At 44.4% G+C, this 24,696-nt stretch overlaps 1 protein-coding gene across 2 annotated transcripts in view; it reads left to right on the top strand.

The window, feature by feature from the left end:
- Nucleotides 1-728: 728 nt before the first annotated feature.
- MITF (melanocyte inducing transcription factor) overlaps nt 729-24,696 on the top strand; it is a 99,450-nt gene continuing 75,482 nt past the window's right edge. Inside the window, exon 1 of one of the 2 annotated variants that reach the window (XM_030282813.4) lies at nt 729-1,100. In XM_030282813.4, coding sequence (XP_030138673.1) covers nt 997-1,100 — 104 coding nt within the window. In that variant the 5' untranslated portion in view covers nt 729-996. The remainder of the gene's footprint in view (nt 1,101-24,696) is intronic. The other variant, XM_002193131.7, reaches the window with a different exon arrangement.

The following is a 24,696-nucleotide window of genomic DNA, read 5'->3' as shown; positions in this document are numbered from 1 at the left end:
AAGTTACAATAAATGTCCCATGCTCTGTCACTGCTTGATCTCTGCTGTGGGCACTCAAACCCATCACACCCTCCCCTCTAACTGAACTCCTGGCAGGGCTGATTCCTGGGTTTGCAGCAGTGCAGGAATGTTGTTCACAGCTTGTTCCCAAGGGGAGATGCAGAGCCCTTTGTGCTGGTCTCTTCCAGTACCTGAAGGGAGCCTACAAAAAGACAGAGAGAGACTTCTTACAAGAGCCTGGAGTGACAGGACGAGGGAGAATGGATTCAAACAGAGAGGGTGCAGGGTTAGATTGTGTATGAGGAAGACACTGTTCCCTGTGAGGGTGGGGAGGCACTGGCACAGACAAGCCGTGGCTGCCACATCCCTGGCAGCGCCCAAAGCCAGGCTGGACGGGGCTTGGAGTGCCCTGGGACAGTGGAAGGTGTCCCTGCCCATGGAGAGGGTGAACGAGATTGGCTTTAAGGCCGCCTCCAACCTAAACCATCGCACGACTTGGTGGTTTTAGGGACACCCGCAGCGCTTTGCGGCCGCTGCCGCTGCTGAGGGGGGCTGCGGGCAGCGTGACGTCACGCGCGGCACCGGTGCCGTCAGAGCCGCGTGACGTCACAGCGGGGGCGGGGCGGCGCGGGGAGGGGGCGGCAGGTGGCGCGCACGGCCGGGCCGGGCCGGGCCGGGGACGGGAACGGGCCGGGAATGGGCCGGGAATGGGCTGGGAATGGGCCGGGAATGGGGCGGGACTCGGGCTGACAGCGGCGGCCCAGCGCGGCCCTGCCCTCCCGGCGCGGCGCGGCGCGGCGGGACTTGTAGTGCGCGGCGGGCGGAGGCGGCCGGGCCGGCCCCGGGGCGGACTACAAGTCCCAGGCGGGGCGGGCGGCGCTGTGTGTGAGCCCAGCCGGCGGAGCGGAGCGGAGCGGGGCGGGCGGCGCGGCGGGGCTCGCTCGGCGCCGCAGCCGTAACCTCCCGTCTCTCCCTCTCGCAGCGGCCGCGGCGACGATGCAGGCGGAGTCGGGGATCGTGCCGGACTTCGAGGTGGGCGAGGAGTTCCACGAGGAGCCCAAGACGTACTACGAGCTGAAGAGCCAGCCCCTCAAGAGCAGGTGGGGGCGCGGGGCGCGGAGCATCATCCCCGCGGCCGCCGCTGCGCAGCGGGGCGGCCGCCGAGCGCTCCGTGCCATAATAGCGGCGTTGTTGGCCGAGGGCGGGCCGGGCCCGCGTTATGTAAAGGGCATTGTTGGCCGTGCGGGCCCGGCTGTCACCGGGGCAGCCCCGCCGGCAGCGGGGCCAGGCCGGGCCGGGCCGGGGCCGCGCCTGCCCCGGTGAGCGCCGCGGCGAGACCCCGTCCGAGCGCGGAGCTGCGGAGGGTCTGGCAGCTGCAGGGGCTCGTGGCGTATGAGGTTGTTCTTGATTGGTTTTCGTTGAGTGTTTTTTTTTTTTGTCTTTTTTGGTTTTTTTTTTTTTTTTTTGGGCCTGAGAGCGGGTTTGTTACTTGCTTGGGCACTGAAAAGTTTTGCTAGGTAGGTCACTTTCTTCCTAGAGTGGTTCTTCCCTGAACTACCCACTGTTTGCTTATCTGGAGCGGCTGCATCGCGTAGATACGCTCCGTAAAGGAAAATAAGGCGGTCTGTGTGTGTTTCCCTCCCTTGTGGGCTGTTAGCGAGCCGTTGTCCGTCCTACTGCTGGAAAAAGAAAGTCACCGCTCTCCCGCGCCTTTAGCATCCACCTTGTCAGCTATGGCACGTTTCTCCCTCTGGTTTTTCATTCAGGGAACCCTCCATTTCACCTCAACACTCTCCTTAGCAGCACTCTGCTGGATGTAAGGTCATTGCTGCAAGTGTTCTGTGGTTTTCATCAGGTCTCTTGTTAGCCTGTCTCTGTATTCACTTTTTAGTTTTGAACACTGCTCTTCCTACGTCTGTGTGTAGTGGAAAAAAAAATAAGAATGTAAATATTAAAAAAAAAGGTGCTAGAATGAGTTTGGACTGTACAGCCTGTCAGACAAACTTCAAAGTAAATAAATTACTTTTTGATCATTTTTTCAGTGTTTCAGGAGTACTGAAGGTTTGTAGTAAGAGGTGTTAAAAATTCTGTTGCTGTCACAAGGGCTTACAGATGTGGGGCCACCTCCTGTGGCTTGTCTTCATGTCAGCCCTGCCTCATGCTGGCTTGGTCAGTATCCTTGGTCTGGCTCAGAAACGGTGTGTTGGTGATGCACAGCCTGACAGGCTGTCCAGCCAAACTGAAGTTGCTAGAACTCCTTTGCTCCCTAAGGTTATGAAGGGAAATTGCCATTACCCAGGTAATTATCTGAGAGCCAGGCTAATGTGCAGAGCAGATGGAGTTCACCAGCACTGATGGGTTCCAGCTGTGATGGAGACAGCTGAGAGACACCCAGGGCTTTGGGTTTAGTGCTTGTGTTGCCAGGGGTGTGCAGCAGTCATGACTGCTGTGCTGTGGCCCAGTAGCCCTGTCTGTACCAGCTGTGTGTCCTAACTGGTGTGCAGGAGTTGTCCCTTTGTGGCTGTCCTCTCTGTAGTCAGCAGTTTGTCTGTGCTTTCCTGGTGTGAGCATGGATAGCAGGTCTGCACTGGAGCTTAGGTGGCAGGCCTGCATTTGACATTGCACAGATGCTGCAACTGCTCTTAATTCCTGTGACTTGATGCTTTGGGACCCAAATGCAGCCTTGCATTGTTCACCTCTCTCAGGGAGAAGTGAATAAACTCTCTAATGAAGCACTGGAGTATTTTACTGTCTTCTAAATGTTGTCACTTCAAACTTCCCTGGAGTGAATTTCCCCAGTTCATCCTTACCTGATATTCCTGCAGAGACAGCACTGCCCACCCTCTGGGTTTAAAGGGGTCTGTCATCCTCACATCCTGGTGGTGCCTCAGACCAACATCTGCCCTGGTGTTTCCAGGACAGCTTTTTGGAGCAGTGACCAGCTCGTCCCAGTCTGCCTCGTGTCCCTCCACATGTAGCCATGTGTGTGAGAAGAGGCAGCCTGAGGGTGGAATAACAATCCATGGCTTTTCTGGCAGATAGTGAACTGACATGTTAACCTCAGTGTGGAGCCTGCCCAGCTCACGTACAGCTCGTACCTGGAGGGAGAGTCTCAGCTGTCTTCCTGGTATTGTGGGAGACGAAGATGCAGAGGAGTCAGGGGCCCTGCCAGGTCCATATAAACCTGTCCCTGGAGCCAGGCTGATAAAACTTGACGATAACAGGAGGCAGAAGTTGCTCCCAAACCTGTTTGTTTCATGATCATATCTCAGAGAACTTCTGTAGTCCTTCAGCTTTGCTCAGGCCTGGAACCAGTTTGACTGATGATTATCGAGGGTATCAGCATCACCCTGCTGCTTTCTCTTGTGGATGTAAATCAGGAGTAATTGCATAGTGAGTGGAGTAGCAGCAGGTCAGCGTGGTGTAGTTGTGGAACTGGCCATGGGAATTGCTTTCTTACCCTCTCCACAGCCTGGCTCTGGAAGGGTGCCTGGGGAGCAGGCAAACCAGAGCTGATGTGAGGAGCTGAGTCTAAACAGCAATCTGCTCTTTTCCCTGGTGAGAAATGCTGATTTCCTAGCAACGTTCAGGGCTTTCTCTGATCTTTCTAACCATAACAGTTGAGAAGCATCTTTGGCTTACTCATAGCAGCTGAAATTGTGAGTACAGAGAAAATTTCATCCTGCTAAGAAATAGGTAAGAATGTCAGTGCTCTGAATCAAGAAGAAACAGTTTTGTTGACCGGTTTAACTCAGCCTTGCTCATACTGCCGTCCTTCTCTCAGTGAAACTCTCCTATTTGCTTCCTCCCACATTGCTTGTTTTCCAGTAGTGCCATCCAGTTAAAGATTTCTCCTCTCCAGTATGCCCTCACAGTTACTCCATCCCTGTTTCATAATTCAAGTCTGCAATCCAAAGCCGCAAGGGGTCCAATAATAAAAGCTTTTTGCAGTAAATACTGTACTAACTTAGGCCAAGCCACAATTGAATGCTAGAGGCCAAGTTAAAATGTAAGCCCAGCAAAAGCTTTAATCACAGAGGGTGGAGAGGATGCATGGGGCTGAGATAGATCAGTCAAACCCATACTTCCCAAACCCTCCCAACCCATGAGAAGTTGGATCCTTGGGCAAAGTAATACCTACATTCATGAGATCTCTGGAATTTGCCATGGTCGGATGTCTTTGAAAACTGGGATGATGTTTCAGTTGCTTTGATTTTTCCAGAGTCACTTTTCTCTGTGGGAGGAAAATGGGCTTTCAGACTACCCAGAAAGACAATGAGATCTATTTTTTTTTCACCTCATATTCATATTTTATTCCTCTTCTGCCATATTCACAAAGTATAATAGTCTTAATGTACCAGCACATACACTTAAATATGTATGTGTTTATGTAATGAACAAGCAAATAAGGTTTGTTTCCTGGTAGGAGCAGTGTACAATGAATCGATGGAGCTTTATTACCAAAAGTAAACATGGCTCCTGACGTGTCTGCACGCAGTCAGCAGGGCACTGGAGGATTGAGTTACATCTCGAATGGAGACACTTTAAATCATTTGGCAATGTTTTGGATGTCAGACTGGTATCTGGAGGTAAAGGCTGTACAGCCTGCCATTGCACAGGGCACTCTGAAGCAGCCCAGGTGTGACAAATGCAGTAGAGTTTTTGATATTAAATTGATTTTCTCCGTATTTTTGTTGTCTGCAATGTGTTTCCATTTGGATGGTCTGTGTGACATTGCAAGCACCAGCAAATTATTGTCAGCTGTTGTAATTTACTGCCATGATCTTAATAAAACCTGCAGATAAATTACAGCTATTTGTGCCCTTTTCTGTTGCCTATGTTTTCAGACTGTTTAAAAAGCACCTGAATGATGCAGTTACTGAAGTATTTTTAGTGGAAGAAAATATTAGGAAATACATTTAATTTGCATAATAGTTTCTTAGGAGGCTTATTTTTGTTTTATGAGCAATAACATTGGGATGTAGAGTTTGTTATTATTAAAGCAGTGATGTCTTTATAAAGTCTCTTTATTCCTGCTGTCCAAAAACCTTTCCCTTTGTGCAAACCCTCAATATTTTACCTATATCAGCTGGTGCCTCATCTCTATCCAGTTAGGACTTTCTGTAAAGCATTCCTGTTTGTTTTTTTCTTCTTGTCTACTCAACGCTGAAGTTTTGATTTAGTTAAAGCTTCCCTTTTAATATACAATGATTGCTGAGGAGATATTAATTTTGCCAAATAGACACACATTTTTGAGCCAACTCTGGAGATTACTCTGGAGCCAAAGAGGACTCTTCTGAAGTGCCCTAGTGCCTTAGCCTGCAGATGATCAAATTTAATTTTGTAAATGAACTTTGCAGCGTGATTGAATTTGAACTTGATTACATTAGGCTTAACATTGAGTTTGTGCCTTATTGGAGGTAGTCTTTTCATATTACTGCTATTTATGGATCTTGTTCAAGTGTTTTATATTCTGGTTGGGTTCTGCAATGCAGTTTGTTCAAGCTACTGCTTATATCTGTTCCAGTTGTGCAAGAAGTGGAAAATATCCTTTATTTAGAACAGGTCACATGTTCTTGCATCCAGGAACCGTGTCTCAGTGTGATTAAAAAAAAATCAAAATGTATCTTGGAGGAACAGATTTAAAAAGTTCCTGAAATATTTTTCCGTCTGTTACAGAGGAACATTACATATTTTAAACTAAAAGGTAATAATAGCTGAGCTGGAAGTGCTACGTAGGCCAGCACTGCCTGAAATCAGTGGTAGAAGTCTGAACTGACGTCAGTGGGAGTAGAGCTAAGCCAGAAGTATGTCTCTGAAATCTCTCTGGTAACATTTTTGTGACTGAGTCAATAATTCCATGTTTATTCTGTACCTCAAATTCGCTGCACTGGGAAGGAAACCTTCACCACATCTTTTTGTACTTTTTTGTTTTTGAAAACAGTTTTAAAAGGAAAGGCTGCTGTTGGAGTGTCTGTTGTATAAACATGTGGAGACAATAAGTGATATTTCCGTATATTTCTTTGCACGGGGAGCTGGTGCTGCTCCCTGTCTGTAGCACAGCATTTGCCATGGTGAGAGATCCTGGGTGACCTTTTCTCTCCTGCACAACTCTCACTCTGCTATTTGCAGTAGGCCTTTGCTATTTAGCAAGGAAACAGAAATAGCCCATGAAATTCAGTTCAGCATTTGCTTTGATACGAACTATTGAGCGTCACCTTTTTGCTTCCCTGGCCTGCTTTCCTCGGGAGGGTTTTGTGTGGCTGCCAAGCTGATCAGAGAGGGCACAGATATTTTGAGGCTGAGCTGGCTGCACTGACTGTGCATCTTTTAGCAGGCACATGTGTTTGCTTTTTATTTATCAAGCTGCTGGCTGTGTTAGTTGTGTACAAGTACATATGCATTCTGCTTGAAATAAATCCATGCTTTTCTGGTGAGCAGGAAACTTCCCTAGCTGGCTGCTGTTGGTTTGCAGGTTCCAGGTGATCATTTGAATCAATATATTCTGTCTCTTAAAAGGCTGAAAAGAAGCCTGTGCAGCCCTGCTGATGGAGAGCTGGGCTGCCCTGGTAGTGCTCATTTCCCTCCACATAGAGTGGAGGTCATTTCACAAGCTTCTGGTATAGAATTTGTGGGGCTGCTGTGAATCTATCCACTGTCATTAACAAGTAATTGCAGAGCCTCTTGTGCACTGTGCATGTTTTTATTTGGCACTTAGGGCAGTGTATCAGAGGTCCTTCCCAGCACCGTGGTAGGCAGCATGACTAATTCCTGCTGCACAGCCTGATCAGGGTCTAGGAGAAAACTGGAAGCAAGAGCAGAAGATATTTGCAGATGTACAATTTTACAAGCAAATTCAGAATCTTAAACATGTTCTCTGATTAAAAGTTGATTGGGAAGAAATCGGTACAGCTGCTTAAAAATGAGGGTACAGGAGAAACCTGTTCTGGCACTTAATGATGCTGTCCTGTTTCTGTGTTTGCTTTTAAAAGGCTTAGAAAATGAAACAGGAGTAATTTTCTGTTTACTTTTCTGCTAAAAAAAATTTAAATTGTGTGTTGGCTCTTAATTGTCTTCTGTGAACAATCTGCTGTTTCAGTGTTGGGAACAAAATGAGAGTCCAACTTCTATTAAGCTGGTCAGGCTTTTGGCCATTATTGTCTGTCTCGTTCTATTTTGGATTCAAAATGTTTTTGAAATACACAGGCTGTAACATTTTTGCTTGGAAAAATTAACTGTCTTTTAATATGATTTTTTGCTGGAACAAAGCAAAAAAAAAAGCATGATTAAGCAGCCTGGCATGGCAGATTTTGCTGGACGGTTAACTGTTGCATCACTATCATACAAGAACTGTGATGATTTATTTTTTATAATCTCTAGTTAAACAGTAACAGCACAACTAATGGCTTGTGTGTAGTTTTACACTTCATTTCATACTGGAGGAAAAAAAACAGCACAGGAAAATGAATTTTATTGCATATTCACAGTATAACTATGCCACTACTTTATCTGCAACAGCTGTGAAAAACCTGATGCTGCTTTGAGTGTGAAGATTGAAATATTCAGGTTCACTAGAGCCAAAATCTTGGAAGAGGTCATCCTTGCTCTCCAGTCCATCTGGGGCAGAAGTTAAGTGCAGTTTTCAGTGTTAGGCACCCCAAGGCTCTGCTTGCTGTGGGTGGGCACTAACAGTTTTGGGGTGCCTTTTGAAAGGCTCTGTCTCAGTGACATTCAGCTTGCATAGGCCTTAGTCACTGTTGCCTGTGGGCTTCACCTGAGAACAGGTGTTTGAGAGGTCACAGCAGTGTCCAAGTGAAACAGGATAGTGTGGGTATCGCTGGTACAGGCACAGAAATGGTGACAATTACTAAATAGGGCTTGCACTACAACTCTCAGCTAATACTTCAACACTAGTAGTGCCCTTGGATGGAGCTCATTTTTTCTGGTAACATCCCTGCTCCAAGGCCTGCTGTAATGTTTGTGTTAGCAGCTTTCTGCCAAGCATGCAAGCCAGGGGCTGGTGGTTTTTAGCTTTTTTTTTCTCTTCAGTGGTAAGTGATTATGTAGAAACACTCTCTGTAGGCTCCCCCCACCCTGACCTGCTGCTTGCAGCTGCTGCATGGACTGGACTGGCAGGTTGAAGGGCAAAATTGTGTTGCTGTGATGTATAATTACTTCTTCCAGCATGAGCCAACAGAGCAGCTTGCTGTGATGATTGTTACGTGTACTGCTATGTAAAACAATGCAAGTGTAATGTGGGGTTCAGGCTAGTATTTTAATGTTGTAATTAGCAGCCTCTAACTGTAAACAAGTTTTTTTTAAAATCAGTTCCCATGAAGATTATTCCTTTACAATACAGGCGGACATACATTTGCAGATGTGGGGTTTGTGAATTCTGTGTTCCATGCAGAAATGAGCATCAAGAACAAACAAGTGGCTTTTTTTCAGACCCTTTTACTCTAGAGCACCTCAAGTGCAGTGTCAGGTGGCTGGAGCCCAGTTCTGCATTTGGTATTTCATAGGGATATTACAGCTCAGGGAAACAGTTGCATTGGGGACGATGCTGCAGCTGCCACCTCTGGGAAGACTTGGATTCATCCTCTTCAACTGCTTCCCAAAAAACACTGATCTAGATTCACAGGTAGGTTGCACCTTCCTTTGTGCTGCTCTTCTGGCACAGAATGGGCATAAACCCACCTGAACCTGCTGTTTGGGCTGGTGTGGCTGGGGGGAGCATGTTGGGGGTCTGGTCTTCTCAGACCACCCTGTGAGGCTGCTTCTGAAGACACATGTCTGTGTCTGTTTAAACCTACAAAAGCAATCTTTGTGTGCAAGGGTTACGTTCCTGGTTTGGCCTACTGTTACATTAAAGAATTTTTTTGGGGTGAATTCTCAGAAAATCTGGGTGAATATTGGTATTTTGCGTTCCTGGAAAGATGTTGATAATCTGAGATATTTAGGTGCTGGAATCTTGCCAGTTTTAATGTGTTTAAAGCAGCATGATGATAACATATTGTTAAAGCTTGCCTGTAACCCAAATGTTGAGATGTTGTCTCTTTTCTTTGCAAATATGTGACAGCACAAACTGCTGGAGGAATAGGGGAAACAAATAGGGCAGGGGAATTGGGGTCTGGAGGTGGGGGAAAAGAAACAAATGGGAACAACCAGAATGTCCCAAGTGAAGGATGCTTTGTAGGATGGAGACTGGAGCAGTCAGTGACTGTTACTAATCGTACTGCCAGCTGTCCTGTTGTAATATATAAACACATAAAACAGGAACTGCTGTGATCCTGCCTGGAAGAGAAGCAGCCAGCTAGAAAACTTGGGCTGGAGGTGCTGTTTCAGGGTTAGAAGATGGGAGCAGACTTCGGAAGCTGTCAGATGGTGAGAAACTGGGAATATGGGCAAGGGGAACATGTGGTTCTGGGGCTTCAAACTGGGAGGTCGGAATAATGCCACAGAAGTGGAAAAGGATCTGAGTGGGAGAGCCTAGCTGAGCATATTTTGTGCACATGTACTATTTCCTTTCAGGATTCTTTGGGTTTTTGTCTAAATAAAGGAGAGAGCTTGTATAAAGTATGACTTTGGAAATGCTTTTTCTGAATGTGTTGCTGCATGGTAATACGCAGCTGTAAAGCCAAATTAGAAATACAACCTCTTTCTATAATGTTTGTGAAATTCAGTCTAGATAAAAGTTGAGATGTGAAATCAGAACGGTATTGACATGTGTACATGCAGAAGGGAATGATCTTAGAGGAAAGCAAAGAGGAACAAAGTTAGGGGCTGTTCCTTGGAAGCTGGAAGGAGTTCAGGGGCCTGTGGGTCTCTTGCACTGTGTCCCCTAAATGCCATTAACTACTGTGTTTGGGTTTCTGCTCAGTCTAGCAAGCTTTATTTTATTTGTAGCAAATATTTACAACTCTGCCCAAGCTCAGCCAGCTAAATGCACATTCCAGCTGTTAGTCTGTCTAGTGAAGCCACAGGCACAATTCACAAGAGTTGCTGGGATCATTTATTTATGTATTGCTGTTGTATCATGAAGGTTGCTATCAGATAAATAATTATTCCACCCTTGGAGAAGGTACATTGTAAATCTGCTAAGCTGCTCCTTTGTTTGTTAGGCTTGTGCATAATGAGTTTGGAATTTAAGATTAGTAGCGTGCTGTGCAAAGTGCTCATTTTGTGACCTCATCTCGGCCGGGCTCGCCTGCCCCTCCACCTGTCACATCCTGTTGGACACTTGGGGCTATGTTCATTAGGGGAGCTTTGGGTTAGCCTTGCATCATCCCATTTTTATGTCTTCTGTTGCCTAGTGGAATTTAAAAAAACCCCATGAGGTGGGTTTCTGGGTGTTAAAGAACTCGGGGTGGCTTCAAAGTGAATGCTGGCCGGGAGCTGGGGAATGCCTGAGCTGTCCAGGGCAGGCTGTGAGAGGCTGCTGAGCTGAGCTGGGTGTCAGGTCCAGGGGAGCTGTTGCTAAACCCTCCTGGCAGTGACGTGCCCAGGGCAGGTGTGCTCTTCCAGAAATGAGGAAGAGCAGGTAGTATGACATCCCCCTGCCCCAGCTTTGTCCACTCAGCACGTAGAAGTTTTGAGTTCCAGTCCTGACTGTGATTCAAGACACAGGATTTAAAGTGCCCACCGTCCTTGGGAGTGCCCAAACCAATAAACTATGAGCTTTATGAGGTGTCTTTTTTTGCAGAAGCTACTCCATTTGTTGTTTGAGCCTGGTAGGGGCAGGAGTGACTTGGTGTAACGCAAGGGAGAGAATATTTTCATGGGATTCTGATTTTTCTGCAGAAAATAGTTAGTGTTACAAAGTGGAACAGCTCTACCACGAAGCAAGTAGGACGTGCTCAGAAATTAGATGGTTTTCAGCTCCATCTCAAAGGTAGTTGTCCCAGTCTCTGTAGTTGAGGTCACAGCATGACATATAGGGACCTGCTCAAAGTAAGAGTGATGATGTCTAGGGCAGAGAGAGTTGGATGAAGGAAAGGAGTCTTGAAATGTTGCAGGAAGGCAAGGGAGTTGAAGGGTGATATGGGTTCTGATTCCCAAAAGGCGCCTCAGAGTGATGTGTGTTGGTAAAGCAGCTTCAGGCAAAAGTGGATATTAAGAGTGACGACAAACATACGTTAGTTCTTAGGAGTGCTTAATTTTTTAGGAATGTGAAGTCATTTGTGGTACAGCAAAAGGAGCTTGAATCTGTGTAGAAACAAGTTACAAAGGAGTAAGGTGAGTAAGGTAGGAGCTGAATTAAGAGTGTCTGTATCATGAACTTGTTTTTTAATTTAGCTGGTTGCACAATTTACAGTTTCAATCTAATTGCAAAACTACTGTGCAAGTGATAATTTGGTTCCCAGCTAATGCAACATTTGATACTGTACAAGGCTGTGCTGTAGGGGCTTTTAGCCCTGGAGATGCTGTAGGCCAGCAAGGACTTTGTGTTTTTCAAGTGTGTCAAGTCATGTTGAAAACTGTGAGGTGGGTCTGCCTGTTATAAGGCTCTCAAAAGTGCTGGAGCTGCCCCTACAACAAAACCAGGGTTGGCTGGAAGGGGTTTGGTGCTGCTGCTGGACATTTTCAGAGCTGGAGGCGGGGTCTTCCTTGCAGCTTTTTTGGTATTTCCCAAGGAACTGGCAAACCTGACTTTTACAGCAGCCTCCTGCTTTCTGGGAGAGATCCCTCCAAGCAGGCAATAATTGCTGTCTTTCCAAAGCAGTCCTCCTTTGTTTTATTATCCCTCACTTAGCCTTTCTAATGAAGGTGCTTGTAAGAGTTGTGCTGAGGTGCAAAGATGTCCATAAGGCAAAGTTTCCCTGTCTGTGCCTGCAGTGGTCTCTTGCCCCAGTCTGGGGTGTGTGTTCTTGGTTCTCAGGTGGGATCTTCAGGCACTTGCACTTTGAAACTGGGGACTATTTGACTTTCTGCCTTGCAGCACCACTTGAGATTATAAACAGACCTGCAGAGAAACAGGTCCAGTGATCTTGTGTTCCTGAAAGCTGCTCTGCTGTGCTGAGAGGCACTCTGGGCACCAGCTGCTGAGAAAAGGTGGCTGTTACAGTGAGCTTCAGCCAGGGGCACCTGATGGTGGCTTTATCAGCTGCTGATCCAACCATTTCCATCCTCTGAGCTCTTCCTGGGCAGCCTGAAGAGCTGTTTTAGGAAGGCACAGAGGGCAGCTGGCAGGGTCCTGCTCTCCCCAAGGACTGTCACTGTCACTGTGCTGCAGGCTGGGGATGAGGACGGCCAGCACCACTGCATGAGAAAACAAACCAATGGTCTACAGAAGAAATACTTCAGGGGTTTCTTCCTGTTTGAGACACTCAGTTTAAGTACTGAGCTTTCTCACTGGCCTGTTTCCTCCTCTCAGTTTTGGGGTGTACTCAGCAGGATGGTGCTGGTTTGTGACAACCAGTCCCATCCCCTGCCATGGGGTAGCTCCTGCCCCATTGCTGTGAAACATTTTAGTTAGATGCCATGTGAAAGGGATGAATATCCATCTCTGACTGCAGAGAGATTTTTTTTTTCATGGCTCATCCCTTGCTGATCAGTTTTCTGATTCTGCTGGTGGTAGATTTGAATGATTTCAGGTGGTGTTGTGTAATTATATAGATGCTTGTTTCCCTATCTGTAATTTAATTCCTTGCATTGAGATTTATTAAATAGCACAGCACAGAAAATTGCAGTATCTCTCCTCATCTCTTCTCAGTGGGTTTATTTTCTGTGGCAAGGACTTTCACAGCCCTTGAAATTCTAAATCTGTAATCACTATTTAATCTAAGACAGTTTTCCCTGTATTTAAGAGCTGCAGAATCAGGCTGTGCTTTGGAGAAAATAGCAAATTTGCTAAATTTGGCTGCTTGCAGAGTCATTCAAAGTACATAGGTTGTTCAGCAGGTGCTCTTTGGCTTCTTGTGCTGTAGGGAACGCTGGGTTTTGGAGGTTAAGTGGGTGGGAATGCAGTTCTTCCTTTCTGCATGTAGCACAGGAAAAATTGAGTGGTTGAACTGTGTGCAGTTTATTTGGTGGTGCTTACAGCTGCAGAGCACCCCTGGCAGCAGAAAGATGGGTCCTTTAGAACTGCAAGATTGTATTGATTGTGCTGCATTTCTGCTGGAACAAAAATATAATGGGCTCAGCATTTGCACTTTCCACTTGTGCATTGTTTTCTCTTTATTTTGTGTATTTAGAAAATGCTATGCTTTGCAGACTGCTGGTTTAGTATTTTCTGTGGAATGAAAACCATCTGGGTAATTTAACTGAATTTTATTGAAGTTTTTGGGAACAGGCTCTTTTCTGTTTCCTGGCATCTTGTTAGAAGAAGATGAGAATTTGAGTTAAACTTCAGGGAGGTGTCTGATGTGCTGGAATTTTAGAAACAATTTGGGCTTGTTTGAGGTTGTAGAAGTAATTGAAATGTTAAAATGATGTATAGTGTCTCCCAAAAGCATTCTTCCTGAGCAAATGCCCGCGTAGACTGTTCCCCCCTAAATGTACTTTAAATCCTTGGCATAGTAGGAGCAGCAAGCTAAGAAAGCATCCAGTGTTCAGGATGAGGCTTCTTTAAAAGAGATCAGACTTAAATGCCAGCTGAAGTTAAGCATATGTTTAAAGATCTGCCTCAATTAGACCTTTGTTCAAGACAACACTTCTGTGTAGTCTTTATTTCAGAATCCTAAATAATTCAATTGGTTTTGTACTGGTAGGTTTCATCTTGCAGCCCCAGGCCTGTAACAAACACAGGAGGGATCCACCAAGCCTGAAGCATGTGAGTGTGCTGCTCAGAACTATTTGTGCTTCAGTTTCAGCTCATGGTTTGAGTCAAATCCATGTTGTTGGATTGGGAGAAAGTGTTCAGCATATGGCAAGATCCTAAATCTGATGTACTGTGATTTTAATATGTTCCACTTTCACTGAAATACTACTTAGAAAAGTGAAAAATCCCACTAGAAAAAGATAAATTCATAATCTTTTCAACATGGGATGCAGAATTAACTGAATTTTGGTATATAGTCTGTTTAGCAGAGGATGATAAGTATCAACTGGTTTTTATTTTTCTTCTTCTTTTTTCCCCGAAAGACTTAACTGCCCATTTAGTTTCTGATGTCCTGATGATAATGTTTGAGATGAGTATTTAGATGTGCACATGCTTATATCACAGACCAGCTCCTTCAGCCCCCATATGTGTGTTTGCCTGCTGTTACAAGGAGAGCTCGTGTGGCTTCCCTGGAAAAGGAGCTCGATATGACCACAATTTTCTGGATCCAAAACTGGGTTGTTCTCAAAGCCAGCCACAACATTGTCACATTTGATGCTGTGTGTCACAGGGGCAGGATCTGGAAGTTTGGAATACAGTTGTTTCCAACAGTCTGAAGCTTTTCCCAGTGGCTAGACAGACTCAGTCACAGAGGTGACACCTCTGCAGATCATCTGCTCTACTGCTTAGAGCCATGTCATGCTGAGTTTTGAGTCTCTCCAAAGACAGAGACTTCACAACTTCTCTGGATGACTTCTTCCAGTACTGATGACCCTCAGAGTGAAAAACATGTGGAGCTGTTTTTTTTTTGTTTTGGGTTATTTTTTGAGTTATACATGAACTGTTTTCTGACTTCTTTGTCAGAGTGCATACAAGATGGACTATGGAGGAGGCTGTACATCTTCCCAAGCTGCACTCCCTCAGCTTTGCTCTTTGAAATAAAACAAGGAGCTGCATTTCTTAGCTGAACTATTGGATTTTGCCCTAAAAACAATGGATTGTGCAGATAAAGCTTAAGACATGGTGAGCAAAACTTCTGCATCCTTCAGTTGTGGCTCAAGGGCTGACAAGGTTTCTTCCTCATTTTGGTTCAACCCTTTTTGACACATTTCAGTTTTTAGCTCTGCCATTGTGGATGGATGCAAAGCACCCCACAACATAACCTTGCATTTAATGAGCAGTTCAGAGCAGAGGTTGTGTCCAGTGCTGCAGAACTGTGCCTTGGTGTTGTTTGTGCAGAGCATTCGACAGATGCTCATTGCTTGTGATGTTATCTGGGCTGTTTAACATGTGTAATAATTCCACCAGGCTGTTGACTAAAATATTCCTGTTCTTTGATGCACTAGCACCAACTTGCCTGCTATGAATTCATACACTGAAGTTGAAATTACTTCCAAAATAGTAAACATGAACTTTGGCCATTTCTTGCTCTGGGATAATTCTAGAATCGGTTCCTTGGTGAGCCGTGCACAAAAGGCTTTCTGTAACCTGTAGCTGTTTCTGTTCATCACAGCACACAATTCACTTTGGCCAAGCTATATTAAATGCATATCACATGGAATTGAGCATCTAATCTTTAGCTGGGACTGATCTTCTCTTGGCTCTGTAGGGCTACGCTTTAATTTAATGCAGATTATTTTTGGCAGCTTCAAGGGTCAATAAACTGGAGATTTTAAAGAATATCTCCTTTAGCATAAAGAAGATTTTATTGAAATTACTGAAAAAGTTTATTTCAGAGGATAAAATGAAATGTAGCAATTAAATAAAAATCTTCAATGACGCTGTGAATAACAAGCAAGAATACAGTGCTATGTCCTGCCATAGCAGTCTCACTTGATTTACTTGGTATCAGCCATCAAGGTTACCATGTTCAGTCTCCATCTGTGTTTTCTGAGGCTGCCTTCATTTCTGTGTATTCTCCAGCTCTGACATGTACGGATAATTACAGTTGACTGGCAACAGCAAAACATCATATATAGAAAATAAGTAATGTTTACTGTTCCAGACTTTGTTCCTTTTTCATTTCCAATAACTGTTGAGAAATAAGCAGAAAGTTACAGGTGATTTCCCAAAGCAGCATTTTTTGGGGAAGAGATACGATTTCTTAATGCCATCTAGAAGCTCCAAAGGAACCCAGGACCCTGTAGATTCAGTGGTCTTTCTTACTTCACAATTTTAGATGAGGATGATATTAGCATTTATGCAATACTTTTGGGCTTTTCTTGTGTAGATTAGAGTGCCTGTGGATGGTTAACAGTGAGCAGCAATACTTGCATTAGTCAGGATACTTATGGCATGGTTAGCTGTTCAGTGCTTTGGTGACAGAATTAACACCATGTGAATGCTGAATGTTGGCAGATCTTGATAGCTGTTTTTGCATCTAATTCATGAAGTGAGAGCTCTTTTTACCCATTGCTTTTTGTTGTCTCCTCATGTTTATCCCAAGTCTCAGTGGTGTGGACGAGGTGGGGGAGAGGTCTGGACATCTGCTTACAAAAAGCCATCACAAAATGCCACTTGAGTGGCTGACTGCAAGTGCAAGATTCGGGGTCAGGAGTCCTTTCCCTTGTCATCTGTGTAAAATGTGGGATCCTGGGAGGTCTTAATGTGTGAGCTGCAGCTCAAGTAAAGCTGTTGGGGCAGTTTAACTCTGCAATGCTTAACTTCAATTAAGTTGTCAAGTTTAGCATTGCTTTAGGCATTAATAGAGTTTTACTCTCACTTAAAAATCTGGTTTAGTAATTAACCTCCATTTTATTCTGGGGTTCAGAAGGTGCTCATTTAGTGCAGCAAATCTAATGTCATGTGAATTAAAACATGAAAGATATGCAGTAATGAGAAACTGGAACAGGGTAGTGCAGAAATTTGATTATATGCAGTTTACAGAGAGCTGAGTTCTTAATGAGAAGTGTGTTAAAGGCACAGTCTTGCCTCTGCACTTGCAAGGTTAAGGGATGTTCTGAATTAAATTGGGAGTTAGTAGTGGAGCTGGTATTTGTCACATTGCACACTGAGTTTTTGTTGCACTGAGGTTTTATTGTACAGCTGTTTCTGAAATCTGGACATGGGATGGCTGTGACTGTACAACTACCAAAAGATGTGAGGCATATGCAGGGGCTAGGAGAGATGTGTAAAGATGAAGATACCCTTTTCTGTTCTAATTGAAGTTTGAACGCCAACTCCAGCATATTCTGCAGAGTTTATTGTTGAAGAGAGGTGCTAAAGGTGGTACATGAAGGAAAAATGTACCTGCTGGCAGCAGAGTTGCTCCACAGAAATTGGCATGGTCTTCATGGTTTAGTTGGTAGAGCTTTTCATACTGCTGTGCCTGTATTTTATACATCCTACCACTGCCATTAGTGTTGTAAAGAGAAGTCCCCAGCTCCTTTGGAAGGGGAATGTTTAACTACTCCCAGCACTGGGTACAGATGTGTTTAATTTTTGTCAGAAGGTGTCAGTTTATTGCACGTGTGATATGTGGAGTATGTGCCAGCAGGTGAGTCCTGCACTTTTCAGGGCTGGACTGCTGGCATCACGCTGGTTTATACAGGCTGACTTGCCTTTGGATGTAAGGTACAGGCTCTCAGCCTGGAACACTGCACCAGTTTCTGCTGCCCTGGAGTTTTGGGTGACTGCAAGGATAAAGCATAGGTTTCCCCTTTTATACTGGACATTGCATGCACAAAATGCTGATTGCACATCTCTTTCTGGCCTGGGAACCAGAGACTGTGTAACAGATCCAGATCAGAACATGGACATTTGCAGAGCAGTGCTTCTATCATGCTTTTGCCCTGTAATGTGCATTCTCACATGAGAGTGCACTTTTCCCAATTCTTTGTCATTGTCTACTTCAGAAAATGTTGTTGGTGAAGGTGCAGAAGGCTCGAGTGTTTTCCAATCCCCTCTAACTTAGGTTTGTGCAATCAGAGGCTTTGTCTTCGCTATCACTTGAGTGATTTAAGGTAAAAAATAGCTTCTTATCACTTTACTTAGCTACTTGCTTTCCAAGGCAGTAATGTGGGGTAAAAGTTCACCTCACGCGTGTCAGAAGGACTCTGCACTACGCGGGTGTGGTTTTGTGCTACACCTGATCTCTGCAAGGTATGGCTGTGCTCAGTCCTGAGAAGGACCTGGGCTGCTAAATGATTGTAAGGAGAGTTGGTTTATCTCACTGATTCAGTGGGATGGGAACACACATGTTCAGATACGAAAGGATTTCTGTCTGCTGACAGAACTGACTTGTGCTATGACTACACAGTTACAAGACCCAACCCAAGAGAGGATTGAGAACCAGACTGTGGGCCACACTCTTCCTGCTGTGGCAGCTTGCAGTTATGCTGGGTTGGATGGAACTTAAAATCGTATTGCTGACCTTATAAAAACATGGTAAAAGTCGTGTGAGTTGCATGGTTGCTGGCCTGTGGTTGTTTCTTTGTATTCAGTTGAATTTTGCTGTCTTAAAACCAGCGTTCCAGTAGAAAGTGTGACAGGTACTACACTTACAGCCAGTGGCACCTTTACCAGTGAATCCAATTTGAGGGCTTTGTGTCAGATTCTTGACCTACTGAATTTCTTAAATGAACAAGAAGCATATGCCAGTGTGTTAACCTGCCAGGGCTCTCTTCTGAGAGCTTACTCCAGAGGAACCATGACCCAAAAATACAGGCTCACTGAGCTAATCATCTTACAGCTCAAGCATAGTTGAGTTAATTCTGTGCAATAATTTACTGCTGTCAGCTCTACAGCAGGAGTTATCTGTGTGCAAAGTCCTGGTTCACAGCAAATACCACGCAATGCAGGTTAGCACTAACCCCTCTGACTACAGACTATGCTGAACTGACTTAGAACATGCTGGCTGTTGTCTAACCACACACTTGGCTGCTCTGTCTGCTCTGCTGCTGGATAGTAACTTGTTTAGCCAAGGGATTTTGATGGACTGCTGGAGTCCTCCGGCCACCATGGAGGCCTGGAACCATTTGTGTTGACTGAGTTTGTGGTGCCCAAGTTGTCCTGTGTTAATCCATTTTCCATGGAAGACAAAGTGTAGATAAAGGATGAAATGGGGTTAAATTTTTCCAGTGATTAGCTGCTGCTGGTAACTGTGGACTAGTTTGACAGGGTTCACATCTGTATTAACTTTCAGAAGACAACATGAAGCTATTATGCAGTTACTACCCACTCCAGGATCTGCACATCAATTAGGAGAGGCTGCTTACTCATGCTCCTCAAAAGTTGTGCCAAAATAGCTATTACATTATGTCAGAGCCCATATTTTCATCCTGAACAATTAATCAGAATATAAACCTTGTTTCTGCTCAGCAGCTTTGAATATAGACCTACAACTTTGATACATGGTGCTTTTAGCTGCACTGGCTGAAGAGGGCTCCTCTGCTGTTGACACACATCGGGGAAATTGTGATTAAATGTGATATTATTTTGTCAGCAGTATATCTGGGAAGCTCGAACACCACCGTGTTCTGTAAACAGCTTTAGTTCCATGTGTTATGACTTATTCTGCTGTAGCACTTCGGGTCCCTGCTCGGGACGCAGCATCCCGTGCTGCTGGTAGGTGCTGTGTGAGCATGAGGGGAGGTGGTGGGCTGCTTCACAGCAGCTCTGCCATCATCTCAGAATAAGACACAAGAAGCAGATGGCTGCAGGGGGAAACAATGAGGCAGAGCTGTCAGCATGATGGGATGGAGTCCTTGCACACCCACTGCCTTGCTGTTGGCAGAGCCCTGCTCCGTGTCCTGCCCTGGAGAGAGCTCTTGATGGACTTTGGTTGATGCAGGTACACTTGGAGGTACCTCTGAGGATCTTCCTTTGCAAATGGGATAAAGCACTGAGCAGGTGTTGTTGGAGAAATGTGGCATTGTTGGTACCCAGCTTCCAGCTTTCCTTCTTGAGAATCAGGAACCCGGGACTCTGGATCCCAGCCGTGTCCCTTTGGGTATTTGTGGCGGTTTATTACAGCCCAGAGATTGATGGCAGCAGGGCCTTGGATTCATGTAGGGTCTCAGGTAAGATGTGACATGTCAAGGAAGTAATGCCTGTGGTGAAGTGACAAAACCTGTTGTAACGAAAGCAGAATATTTGCTTTGCTGATGCTTCTGCTTTTAGACATGGAGGAACATGGAGACACATTTGTCTCTTCATTTTCCAGGCTGTCCTCCTCTAAGAGCTGCCTGATAATGCTATTCAGGAGCTTCTCTTGTGTGAATATTTGTACTGTGCAACACAGCACTTGAATGAGGATTCTGTACAGAAAACAGTGCCATCATGCTGATGGCCAGACTAAGCTCTGTGCTGTAATTCTTGATCCTTATTCACAGTTTTCTGTCTTTTTTGTCTTTTGCCAAATACCTTTAATGCAGAGAACATTATAGCTCAGAAAAGAAGGTGTATGATAAAAATACAAGCACTTGCTCCAGTTCTTCCATATGTTAATGGCTGGATTCTCAGGCAAGAGAGCCCAGTGAGATGTGCCAGGAGTCTGAATACCTGCATGTGCTGTGGCCTTCTTTCCATGAAAAAGCTGTTTGGGTTGGAGACAAGGGTGAGGTCATTGGGAGTTTGGTATCTCTAAATTGGATCAAATTTTGTGTGATTTTATTAGACGAGATTACGTATTGTAATTCCTGAGGTACTTGCAAGGTTCTTGCTTTGGAAATTCTGTCTTGCTTCCATTTATTTCTTCTCCATTGTAAAATTGTGAGTGCATAATTTCAGCACTCTGGAGGCCATCTGGAAATAGCTGGAGCAGGCTAAATTGCACATTACATTTGATAAAAACTTTTCAAAGACCCTTTCTCAGGGGAAAGGGAAGGATGGAAGCCTGGAAGAAACTTCAATAGGAAAACCAGAGAGAGATTAGGGTTCAATAAATAGGAAATTATGGTAATGTTTTCATTGAAAGAAAATGCACAGGCAGACATATTAGATGATTGAATACAAATGTTGAACCATCAAAGTGTTCCCTTGCCAGTGGCTGTTCTCTTGGTTTATTCTTTCTTCTACCAGCTAATGTATATGACTTCAAGATGCAAATAACTTTTCCATAATTTCACGATATACCTACCTGGATTAAAATAAAACTAAATACATTAAATTAAATAATACAGGCTTGTAGGGAAAGTAATAAGCTTAAGCAGGTAGTTAACACATGTGTTTGGTATGAAGGTAGATTGTACTGAAAGGCTTGAAAATATTGGGCAGTTTCATGGACAAACCAGACACTGAGGGCAGCTGGACTGGGGTTGCTCTGTCCCTCAGTGAATTACTGTGGATGCTGGAGGGGAGCAGAGCATAGAGAGCAGCTGGGCTTGTGCCCTTTCCCACTGGAGACAGGGTGCTGAACAGGACAGAGTGTGACTCTGCCTCTCCCGTGCCCATGCCCAGCACCTGGGTACCACTGGGTACCACTCAGCCAAGCTCTGGCAGGTTGGATGTCTCGTTCCTGCTTTCTCTCGTTGTTTCCAACCCAGGAGCAACTCCTCAAAGTGTGGACTAATGAATCATTGCAAGTGCTTGATGTGTTGGCAGCTCCTTGCCACCCAGCTTCACACTCTGTTCTGCTGCCGTAATTTTAAGAAACTATTGGAACAGTGCCCTCCTCCCCCAAAAAAAGTCTATCCAGAGATCTGGGAAGTAATATATGCAGTCCTCCCCCAGTTTATTTGTACCAAGCCATTTGGGTAGGCCTTGGTGTTAGTTTTAGCAGCAGAGCAGGTTCTAGTCAAGCAATCAAAATCTTGGATATAGTTTACCCTGAGAAGGTAATTGAGTGAGTTATTCCAGAATTGGTGAAAACAAACTCATCTGAGTTGGGAGAATCCAGTCCAAGACACCAAAATCCCCCAAGTCCGTAAGAAAGAGTTTTGCTTTACATGAGGTATTAGTCATTATCCTGTCAGTTGTGTTTGGTAGTTTGAATTAGAATTTATGTAGTAGTCTCTCACGCCAAGCTGTGTTCTGTGTTCGTCTTTGCCTGTACAGGAGACTTGTTTGTTCTCCCAGTGTCTTAGTTTAGTTGAAAAATTGAAATCTGTACTTTCATCAACTATATGTCATATTTTATTTGACTCACAAAGTCCATATCATGATGTACTTCAGTGTGCATGTTAACTTAGTCCGGTGTTTTTAAAAGTCTCTGGGGAGCAGATGCCTTGTGAGGGAGATCTGTTTCCCTTGGCTTGACTGTGGGGTCAGTAGATGCTATTTATGCTTTCAGCAGAGAAGAAATAAGGAGTTATGGAGTCTGTGGTCCTCTCCTGACTGGGTACTCAATGAATCTTTGGGTTTTCACCCACATCTCTGTAACACCTTGACCCTTTGCCTTCTGAAGCAAACACAAGTCACATTGCAGGTGAGCCTGGCCAGAGGAAGAGTTTCCATTTTACAGAGGGGTGAAATCAGAGACAGCGTTTCATCTGGAAGTTAGGAATTGGGCCTTTCCTTCAAATCCAGAGGAACAGTCCCCTTTTCCAAGAGCTTAAACCCTTTTCCAGTATTTGAAAAGTTGCCTGCTCGCCTCTGCTAGTGTTCCTGCCTTTTATTTTCCTCCATTTCTGCAGTGTCAGGAAGAAAAAATAAATCTGTAATCCAAGTAACATCCTAAATATAGAAGTGCTAGTTTACAAATGAGAAGTCTTTCTGATGGCTTCAAAATGGTTTTGTAATAAAAGGAAATGTATTTGACACTGCCAGAATTTACAGTCCCACCAGAGACTTGTGAAAGAACTGCTATACCAAACAGCCTGGGCTGAAATGGAGCTTGTTGACACGTAGGGGTTACTGAAGGGTATTTCTGGCTGTTGCCATGAGGATGGCTTAGCAAGAAAAAAATACCTTCTCTGTGACTACTGTAGGGCTTGTCTGTACCATCAGCTTTAAGAAAAAGTATTTTAATGGATAGTATTTAAAGGGGGAGGCTGCTTTTCAGAACTGGTACTAGGATATGGCCCCTGAGAGCCAGGAGGAAGGGGTTCTGAGCAGATCTGGCATGGTGGTACAATCTAATACTGCTTTTGGCTGTTTAACTGAGTAAAAACCAGTTTTTTTGGAGTCCCTGCAACTTTCAGGCTTTATTTTTTTTCTCCCTCTCTTTCTTTCTCCAAAGTTTTTTTAACTTAGAGTCTCTCATATGTTCAGTTATAGTTGCAGGAAGGTGTCACAGTGGTCTTCAGGTGCTGTCAAGCACAGAGATGATTCTCAGCCATTTGATGAGATTTCAGCTATGGGTTTAGAGGTGAATGGTTTTATTCCATATGACAGCAATTACTTACAGCAGCATCCAGGGGTCCAGTTCTGCTTGGCACTTAGAGGCATAACCACAAAGGAGTTAGCAAAAATGGATAGTTTGCCATGTCTTCTGCTTGGTCTACTTTTGGAGACACTGCCAATGTGTTGAGGAGAGAGGAACCTTCTACCCAGCTTCTGAGAGTGTCCAAAAATAAAATGGGAGGACTTAAAAAAGTAGCTGATGATAGAAAGGAATAAATAGTCTGTAATGAACTTTTCTCCTACCAAAAGTAAGAGTGAAATAAGATGGCTAAAACAAGTATTGGAAGTTTGATCAATATAATTGTCTATAAACTGGGGATCTAATGTTTCATTGTGTTCAGAAGAAGTTCCTATCTTATTCACTGTCACAGACAAGGTTTGCACTATATTATTTTCATCTGCAGGCCTCTTAAAGGCTTTATGGCTTGTCTGGGAATCCTATGTTGCTGCATGATCAGAAAACAGAATGTCATGGGATACTGGACATTGAGGATTTGCATGAATGTTTTGCTAAAGATTGGCTCCCCGTGCTGAGTGGCAGCGGTTTACACAGCAAAACCCCAGTTTTAAAGCCTTAGTTTTCATCCACGTTTAGGCCTGTGATTGTATAACCTGTTTCTGTGGGTGCTGGGGCTTTGCTCTGCTTTTTGCTGTGATTTTAACTTGAGGGCTTCTGGTACCCTCACACCACTGGCTCTTGTTCGAGTCCTCACTGTGCTGGGATCCACCAGGCTCTGCTCCACCTTGATCTGCAGTGAAAATACCTCCACGAGCTCTCAGAGATGTTTCAGGTTACATAAACCAGGATTTAAAATAGTATCTTTTTCACAACATTCGGAACACGTGTTCGTGAATATAAATTTTCAGCGCAGTGCCAACAGAGTTAGTTTAACAGATGCAGAACTCTGTTACTAAGTATAGTTTCTGCAGTTATCTCCCCACACAAATTTCTCCCTGGGCATTTGCTATGTGCTTATCAACACTGCAGGAGATCATATGCATGTTCTTTTTTTTCAGAAAACAGTCTGCAAGCTTTCTGCTTTCAGAAGCAATTGAAAGCACGTTCTTCTGAAGCCACATTGAGTTTCAACTGATGAATCAGAATTCTGCATGGAAAGATTTGGGTACAAACACAATACGAAAATTTAGCAATACTTTTTTTTTTTCCTTGTGGTTTTTTTTTTTTTCCCATTCTTGCTTTTCCTTGGTAAACAGCAACACTTGCTGGCAAGAATGGGAATAACAGATCAATCTGCTTATTTTCAGTTGTTGGATTTGTGTGTGTCAGTCATCCAGCTCTTTTCCAGCTGTTACCCAGTGGGAATTTGCCTGGTGGAGGGAAAGATTTAATATTTTGGCAAAAGATCAGAGTCCTCCCTAGTGACACTAAGCCCACAAGAGAACCTGAAGTCAGTTTCAGATTTTATTTGAATGAAAGCCGAATTTTTGGAGTTTTCCCACCAAAATAAAATGCTCTCATGAGTTGGCCAAACGGGATTTAGTCACCAGTAAGGTCAGGAAACTATATTTAAATAAGAAAGAAGGAGTTAATTGAAGGTTGCCTGTTCCTCTTTTACCAAGCAGCAGGACTTTTGTAGGGTGTGAAACTGTGGTTATTAGCCAGGGTTGATGGGGATTGTCTCATTCATTACCAC

Source organism: Taeniopygia guttata, chromosome 12, assembly GCF_048771995.1.
Source record: "Taeniopygia guttata chromosome 12, bTaeGut7.mat, whole genome shotgun sequence".
NCBI classification, from domain to species: Eukaryota; Metazoa; Chordata; class Aves; order Passeriformes; family Estrildidae; genus Taeniopygia; species Taeniopygia guttata.
The sequence above is the reverse complement of the archived record's forward strand: the minus strand, read 5'-3'. Positions and strand labels throughout refer to the sequence as shown.